The 8,516-nt window shown below is 58.5% G+C and overlaps 1 protein-coding gene across 1 annotated transcript; it reads right to left on the minus strand.

The window, feature by feature from the left end:
* Positions 1-7,591: 7,591 nt before the first annotated feature.
* On the minus strand, positions 7,592-8,455 carry LOC103345033 (cocaine esterase-like). The gene is made up of 2 exons (XM_051830115.2): positions 8,328-8,455; positions 7,592-8,246 (listed from the first exon to the last, which is right to left on the minus strand). The coding sequence occupies exons 1-2, from the start codon at positions 8,426-8,428 to the stop codon at positions 7,787-7,789; spliced, it is 561 nt and encodes a 186-aa protein (XP_051686075.2). The 5' UTR covers positions 8,429-8,455; the 3' UTR covers positions 7,592-7,786.
* Positions 8,456-8,516: the final 61 nt, after the last annotated feature.

Here is an 8,516-nt window from a genome sequence, read left to right on the forward strand (position 1 = left end):
TCTGTTTTCCCTTTCTGTCTGGAACTCAGCATTTCCGATAAATAAGAAATCTTAAAGACAATAAAAAACATTTTCACATCATTGTCTAATATAAAACATTTTTTTAAAAAGCAAAACAAAGCATGCTCTCTAAAAGAGATGGCATTGATGCCATGAATGCAGGAGGGAGGAGACTGTGCCCAGGATGGGAAAAGCACAGCCTGACCTGGGGACCAGCCAGGGAGGAGGTGACGAAGTCACCGAATGGGGAAAGGCCATGGATCAGTAAAGAGTTTCTACCAATGAATCAGCACGATCCAGGCACGCATCAGCAGGAAGCTGTAAGGATGTGCCCACAGACAAGGATCTCACACAAGTGATGAGGAAGCAAGTGGGACCAGACACCTTGTTAATTTTTTTTTATTCATTTGAAACAGAGACAGAGACACACACAGAGAGACAGAGATGTCCTGGTGCTGGTTCCCTCTCCAAATGCCCACCACAGCTGGGACGGGGCCCTGATAGGCCAGGAGCCCTGAACTCAATCTGGGTCTCCCAGTGGGAAGCAGGGATCAGTACCGGAGCCCCTCTGCTGCCTCTCAGCCTGCACCTTAGCAGGAAGCTGGAATCAGGAGGTGCCAAGGCGGGACCCGGGCACAGGGCTCAGGGCTGGGGCGTCCCCACTGCTGCTACAATGTGGCCCCTCATGACCTATGTTGTGCCACGAATCAGATTTGAAAAGGTCGAGATGTTCTATGGTGAGGACTCAGCACCACATGCTGGTCTTCCCTAAACAAGAAAAAACAGCAGCGGAACCCTAAGAGCTGAACCTGATGGAGCCTCTAGGTACAATTCCTGTGTACACAGGGTGAGGGGACAGAAGAAGTGCCAGAAGGCACCACAGGGACGGTGCCTCCCCCTCCAGAGAGAGCCAGGGGTACACCGGTTTCTCAACACAGGAATCAGGAGGAAGAGCACAGCGAGGCAGAGGGGGAGCTGAAGCGTGAGGGAGACTCAGCACACAGGGCAACCACACAGGGGTGCAGAGCGCGGGCGCGGGGGTGGGGAGGGGACCTCTGTGCATCGCTGGGGTAGGGAAACGGGACACCTGCTCTGGGAACCTGACGGGCAGTCCTGCAACACTTAACCTGGAGCTCCACCGCCCTGCAGGTCCCACCCTCGGTAGAAGCCCAAGGGAAGTGCCAACTGTTGGGCAGACACTTGGAGCAGCAGTAGCAAGGCCGCTGGGATGCTCCCCTCCTAACACAGCGGGCGTCTGAGGGAGACCGTGGAGGGGAGAGCTCTTCCTCACTCTGTCTCTCCCTCTTTCCCTGTGTCTCTGCCTTCAAACCAGCAGAAATCAATCATCCCCAGCCCATGGAAGCTGACTCCTCCTCGGGAGGAACCTCCCATGTCACAGTAGGCGATGCCCGGCCACAAGGGTGCTCTGGGCCCCTGGGTCAGGGAGAGGAGAGCCTGGCCCCGGAGCGGGTGAGTAAATAGCGCCTCTGTCCTGAGCTGGTCCCGACCTTGTCCTTGTCGTTCCCCCCAACCATGGAGGACAGTGCTGCCTGCAGCGGCAGTTCCGGCTGTGAGGCTGACAGTGAGCTGAGCTCAGCAGAGTCCACGGAGGACAGGGGCGGCTTCCGTGCAGACGCTGCCGCGGTTCCTGCCCCGGACACGCACAGCGACTCCCAGGGTCCTTGGGGAACAACTGCTCCCTCTCTGAGTGGGGACCCAGCCCCAGATATTACTTTATTAGGAACCACAGTGATGTGGGGGAGACGATCTGCCTGGAAGGTCCTGGTCGCCGGGAGAGTCTGTGCATTGCAGGGCAGGCGGGGAGCCCGTGGGTGAGCATGGAGGAGGAGGAGTGGGGCCTGTGCTGGGGATTAGATAGGGAGAGGGTGGGGTTAGAGACCTGGCTTTTTGAATGAGGAGACAAAGGATCAAGCACTCACGCCCTGAGTAATACCCACACGGGCTGATTCACGATAAAACAAATGCCAGGTTCTAGGGTGGAGTCACCTTCCCCCTGGCACCTTAGCATGCAAACATCTGCCAGGTGCACGGGGTCAGAGGAGACCCTGGGTTACAGATGGGCTTCTGGATTGGCATCAGGGGCTTTGAATTTTCAGGTCCAGTTACCTCGACTGTGGCCACCTGGTTGGGCAGGGAGCTGCTCTGCCAAGGGTCTACAGCCCTGGAGACAAATGGTGCCAGGGCAGGTTGCTCACTGTCGTGGTCACTTGCTCCAGCAGCCTGGAGCCCAGGGAACCTCCCCAGCTCCCACACCGCCCCCTGCCTCCCGGCCTCCGAATAAGAGCTGTGCTGCTCAGAGCCCTTATGTTGGGCTCAGTCCTCTGTGTTTGTATCCTCGTGCAGCCCCGACCCTCCCCAGCCTCAGGTGCCAGCCCTGTCACTTCCACTGGCTTCAACCACCCAGGTGTTGTTTTCCTGCAGCCACAGGCTCTAATTGCGGGATTGGGCAGATCCGACCCTGGTTCCTGTTACTGCCCGCGGGATCCTCACTGGGTACCGGGATGAGGAGGAGCAGCAGGAGCCTGCAGGTCACGGCGCCCTAAGCCTGTCGCTGTGTCCACATGGTCTGAAGCAGGTCCACAGGTGGGGCTCTGTGCCCAGAGGCTGCCTGGATTGCTCCAGGGGCGGATCCTGGCCCAGCCCAGGACAGGCAGGAAACAGGCGGGGCGCCCCGGGGGCGGGGCTTGGGGGCCTTACAGGAGAGCAGGACTGAGAGGACTGGGCCTGGCGGGGCAGCCTCCATGGCTCCTGGCTCCTCTCCTGGCTCCTGCCTCGCTGGCTCCTGGCTCCTCTGGGTGTCCAATCCCTCTCCTCAGTCCTGGAGTCACCAAGTTTACTGTCCTCGCCGGCTGACTCCAGGATAGTGTAGGGATGGACAGCAAGCAGCACTGGGCTGTGACTGGACACCCTGGAGGCCTTCTCTGAGAATCTATTTTTTAAAAAGATGTATTTATTTATTTGAAAGGCAGAGTTATAGAGAGTCAAAGAGATAAAGTAGTGATTTTTTTTTTAAGATTTGCTTATTTTACTTGAAAGTCACAGATACATAGAGAGAGAGGGAAAAGCAGAGAGTTAGAGAGAGAGAGAGAGAGACACAGAGAGAGAGAGAGAGAGGTCTTCTTTCTGGTGGTTCACTCCCCACATGGCTACAACGGCCAGGCTGCGCCGATCTGAAGCCTGGAGCCAAGAGCTTCCTCCAGGTCTCATATGCGGGTGCAGTGGCCGAAGGACCTGGGCCATCCTCCACTGCTTTCCCATGCTACAGCAAAGAGCTAAATCTCAAATGGAGCAGTCAGGTCTTGAACCGGTGCCCATAGGGGGTGCTGGCACTGCAGGCAGTGACCCTACCCACTATGTCACAGCTCTGGCTTCAAGGGAGACATCTTGTATCATCTGGTTCACTCCCCAAACTGCTGGGGCTGGACCAGGCCAAAGCCAGGAGCCAGGAGCTTCTTCTGCTTCTCCCAGGTGAGTGCAGGGGCCCAAGAACGTGGGCCTTCTGCTGCCTTCCTAGGCACATTAGCAGAAAGCTGGATAGGAAGTGAAGCCGCCGGGCTTGGGTCTGTGCCTACATGGGATGAAGGCACTGCAGATGGTGGCTTACTGCTCTGTGCCACAGCACCTGCCCCAGGGGTCACCTGAGCCAAGGCTGGCAGGTGTCAGTGCCCCGGATCCTGGAAGCTCCTCCTTGGTTTCCAGGCTGGGTGCCCACTGGGTCCAGGCCCCTCCTCCATCCTTTCCCGACTCTTCCCATCCCCTCCCTGCTCACTCAGGGTCCAGGTTTTGAGAGGCAGTGACCATGGCACTAACTAAGGGCTGAACCCAATGTGTGCTGTGTCCCCAGCTTCTTCTGAGACACATTCTGTCCTCTCCTTGACAGTGAAAACCTGCTGGTCCTGATACCTGGCAACCAGGCAGGAAGAACAATGCCATTGGCTCACCCTCCAATGGCCGCCACGGCCAGTGCACTGCGGCCGGCGCATCGTGCTTATCGGATGCCAGGAGCCAGGTGCTTCTCCTGCTTTCCCATGCAGGTGCAGGGCCGAAGGACTTGGGCCATCCTCCTCTGCACTCCTGGGCCACAGCAGAGAGCTGGACTGGAAGAGGAGCAAATGCTACAGAAGCCAGCGCTGCGACTGGAACTAGAACCCGGTGTGCTGGAGCCAAAGGCGGAGGATTAGCCTATTGAGCCGCGGCTCTGGCCTGCTTGTAAATCTTTTACACCACTTTCCGAGGATGCACCTGTGTCTCAGCTGGGACCAGGAAGGAAAAGCCATGATGGAAACAGGGAAGTGAAATTCTGGATGGAGGGGCCATGGCAATCCCTTCAATATTCCCACAGGTGAGATCCCACCCCACTGGGTTATGCATTTAGGGCACCGCCCCCTGGGAAGAGAAAGGGGAGGGCCCTCTCTGCCCCTGGCTGTGCTTGGGAATCCTCCTTGGGCTGCCTCTTCCTCTCTTCCTCCTGGCAACCCTGGCCCATTCCTGCTGAGTGTCTCTCCGTGGGTGGCGCCCTCAGTAGGCGTGCAGGTGTGGTCACGCTCTCTCTCCTTGAAATCAAAGCTGCTTTTGTGCACTGCCTGTGGCTGCTGCTGCTGTGAATCCTCATGTCCATGGGGACAAGAACCTTGAGTAAAATGTAAGACCCAGGGCCCACACCTTCCCCACCGGGCACCCAGCAGGGTACGTGTGGTCCTGTGACAGCAGTGGGGGTCCAGGAGTCAGCCTGAGTGTAGGAAACATCAGGCTCCCTGCAGGAAGGAGGAGCAGCCTGGGCACGGGAGCCCCCAGGGGAAGTGGACCCTGGCTCATGAAGGCTGACGTTTTGGCTCCATAGAACTGGCCTTGACCTCTGCTCAGCCCAGGGCTCTTCAGCCAGTATGGCCAGGGCTAGCCCAGGGCAAAGTCCAGAGGGAGAAACATTATCTGTGTACCCCACGTGGGTGGCAGGGGCCCAAGCACTTCGGTTATCCTCTGCTGCTTTCCCAGGTGCCTTAGCAGAGATCTGGATCAGGAGTGGAGCAGCTGGGACCTCAACTGTCCTCATATGAGATGCCAGCTACATGGTTAGAGGCTTAACCCCTTGTGCAAAGCAACAGCCCTATACTCCAGGTTTACTGCATTAATGATTCATGGTACCCAGCTATGCAGTTAACCAGGTGTCTCTTGAGAGCTGAGGGTCTAAGAAAATGTGTCAGGTTCACTCAGGTGGACGTGACTCAGCCGTGAAAGGACTGGAACCCTTTATTTGTGCTGCATGGATGGGATTGAGGGCACCACTCATGGCAGCCTGCAGGGATGAAGCCACGGTGACTCCCGGTGTCTGGGTCTTCTGTGGCCTCTAAGAGATGTGAGATCACAGGCATACCGGGAGGAGGAGGATTGGTCTTAAGGCACCCAGGGGTGGGCAACAATGCCCAATGCAGCTCCCTCCTTGTGGGGAGGGCCTGGAGCTGGCTGAGAAGAGAGGGAGGGTGTGGAGAAGGTGGAGGGGGCAAGAAGCATGAGGGCCCAGGGTCCAGTGGGTGTTGAGAAAGCAGGGCTGGCACTGGTGTTGCCCACCAGAGCTCCATGGCGGGTGCACTGGGTGTGTCTCACACGAGGGGCCCCAGGGCAGGCTTGGCAATGAACCTCAAACTGTGAGTTCTCCACAACGGTCTACTGAGTGGATGGAGGCCAAGAGGCCTGAGTGGCCGTGTGAGAGTGCTGAATGCGTGGCTGCTCCAGGGATGTGTGTGAGTGCATCGGGCCCCACCTGCACTGGAGCCCGTGTCCTCCACCCCGACACTGGCAGCTACAGCTCTGTGTGCTTCTGCTCAGCGCCCCTTAGCTCCTGGACCCTCTGGGGCAGGGTGTGGGTCCAGAACTGGAGCCTGCGGGCCTTCAGGGCCTGGCCCACTGCAGGCTGCACGTTCAGCTGCAGGTATCGCTCGTCCTGGTCGAACACGGGCCAGTGCGGCAGGCCCTCGCCGTTCGGGTTCCCGCAGACAAGACATCAGGAAGGGGGGGACCGCGGTCACTCTGAGCCCTGCCCAGCCCAGCCATGGGCACCTATCTGGGGTCCGGCCAAGCCACCTTGCAGGCAGGAGGGGTGAGGAATGGGTTTCCAGAAGCAGCAGCAGTACGACCTACCCTGGTGTCAGCCCCACGTGGGGACCCAGCATCCTGACCTGGCCTGTCCCTCCCCGACAGGGATCCTCTGGGCAGAGCAGCTCATGGCCACCCCAGGTCACTGGGAGATGGGAAGAGTGCGCCTGGTCCCAGGGCCCCTGTGAGTGCCAGTGTGTCCTGCAGCTGGGGGGGCGCTGTCACCTAACTTAGGTCCCTGGATGTTGGTGAGGTCCCCCCAGAGGAGGGAGGGCAGAGGGTCCCAGGTCCCTGGGGATTTGGGGGGGGGTCGTCTCACCCATTGCGAGCAAAGTTGGCCCAGTACTTCATCACCCTCCTGCTCAGCAGCTCCTCCTCCTCAGTGAGGGGCACTGCATGAGGGAGGGGCAGGGTCAGCTCGGCCACCCCAGTCCTGCTGCCCATCATGTACCACGCTCACCAGCTCAGGTGGAGCAGACCCTCGGCTACCCGCCAACCTCTGTCGTCATCCCCTCACCAGCTGTACCCAGCCTTATCAAGCCCCACGTCCCCAGTCAGCCCCTAAGTCCTTGACACTGCCACCTTCCTTGCCTAGATATTTTCTTCCCTCTGACCTGGGACATGTTCAGGAAACAGACATGACTTGAACCCTTGCACCCAAGATGGACACTCATGCCTGGGGGGACAGAGGAGGAGCGGGTACAGGCTGCACCCTGAGCGGTTCAGATTCCATCCCTGGCTCTGCTCCCTGAATGTACACTGGATCCCATCTGAGCCTCCTGCTTTCATCCATACGTTGGGCCAAGAGCCCTATCCGGGAGAGACTGGAGCTCATTCCATCCTGGCGAAGGGCCCTGCACCACATGGGAGACCAAGAGAAGCACCTGGCTCCTGGCTTCAGATCAGTGCAGTGCGCCGGCCGCAGCGCACCGGCCACAGCGGCCATTGTGGGGTGAACCAACAGTAAAGGAAGACCTTTCTCTCTGTCTCTCTCTCTCACTGTCCACTCTGCATCTCAAAAAAAAAAAAAAAAAAAAAAAAAAAAAAAAAAAAAAAAGAAAGTCAGGAGATCCAGCAGCTCCTCAGGGTTCTGGGCAGGAAGACTCCGTCTATCACCCCTGCGAACACCTTGAAGACCTGATGTCACACAGGGTCAGGGAGAAAGCTTGAGTTTGCTCTGTGTACATCCCCCATGCCGGGCGCAGCTCTGGGTGCTCACTCCCACCTGGGAGTTCCCAAGCCTGGCATACAAGACTGGGTCCCTGTTCCATCCAGGGCTAAGATGTCAGGAGGGCATGGATGGGAGGTAGCAGCCCCAGGGACTATGAGGTGCACACAAGCCCATCACCCCCTCACCCACGTGCACGGGGCCCGACCTGGGTGATGGCCAGCATCTCCTCTTCACTCTTGGCCCGCAAGCAGCACACCAGTGTCTCAGAATCCACCTGGCCGCAGTCAGACAGGTTGGCCACCACCTGTAATGGGACCACACAGGGGCTGGCACAGCCATGCGGGAGACACGGGGTTTCCCATGGCCCCACTGGAGGCAGGTGTACCCAATCTAGCTCAGGGTGTGGTGTGGACATGGTTGCAGTTGGAAGCTGATTATTCCTTCTTCCCCATGACTTGGTACCGCCCAGACACAACGGCAGCACCTGGCTGCTACAACCTGGGGTCAAGGTGGGCAGCTTGGTGGAGCCGAGAACCAGTTCTTCCTCTGCTGTGGCTCAGGTGTGTGGATTCTGACCACGGAGAGCTCAGCAGTCACCAGTAGACAGCAAAGCCCACACTCCCAATGGTCCACGCTGTGCTCATTTCCCTGAGACTGTAATAGAGGCAGGAGCAGCAGTGCTGGCTGGGCAGTGAGGACACTCACTGTGGAGACCACCTCAGACGAGCTGGTGATGAGGCTGGGCAGCAGGACCACCCCACTCTCCATGATGGCTCCGTGGAAGAGACCTTGGGACATCGGTGAGAGCACATGTGCAGAAACACTTATGGCACCCGCAGACTCGCCGAAAATGGTGACCCGGCCAGGGTTGCCTCCAAAGTGGGCGATATTCTGCTGGACCCAGCGCAGCGCAGCCACTTGGTCCAGGTAGCCCCAGTTGCCGGCGGCGTGCTGGTCTCCAGTGCTAAGAAGTGGCAGAGACAGGGGTCACTGGGCTGTCCTGGTGCCACTCTTCCTGCAGGGCCCACCCCAGCCCCGGTCTCACCTGAAGAAGCCCAGGACTCCTAGGCGGTACTGGATGGTGACCACCACCACGTCCTCAAATGCCGCCAGCACAGAACCGTCATACATGGAAGCCATGCCCATAGTGAGCCCACCACCATGGATCCACACCATCACCTGGGGAGTCAAGGATGGACCTTGTGGCTCCCCCCAGCGTAAAGCCTGCTCATCC

The sequence above is a fragment of the Oryctolagus cuniculus genome, chromosome 18 (genome assembly GCF_964237555.1).
Source record: "Oryctolagus cuniculus chromosome 18, mOryCun1.1, whole genome shotgun sequence".
In the NCBI taxonomy this organism is placed as follows: Eukaryota; Metazoa; Chordata; class Mammalia; order Lagomorpha; family Leporidae; genus Oryctolagus; species Oryctolagus cuniculus.

Bases quoted from the DNA above. Each gene is read 5' to 3' on its own strand.
- LOC103345033 (XM_051830115.2), bottom strand. From the start codon at position 8,428: ATGGGCATGGCTTCCATGTATGACGGTTCTGTGCTGGCGGCATTTGAG. The intron at 8,247-8,327 runs GTGAGACCGGGG...GCCACTTCTTAG, and splicing joins GGAGTCCTGGGCTTCTTCAG to CACTGGAGACCAGCACGCCG.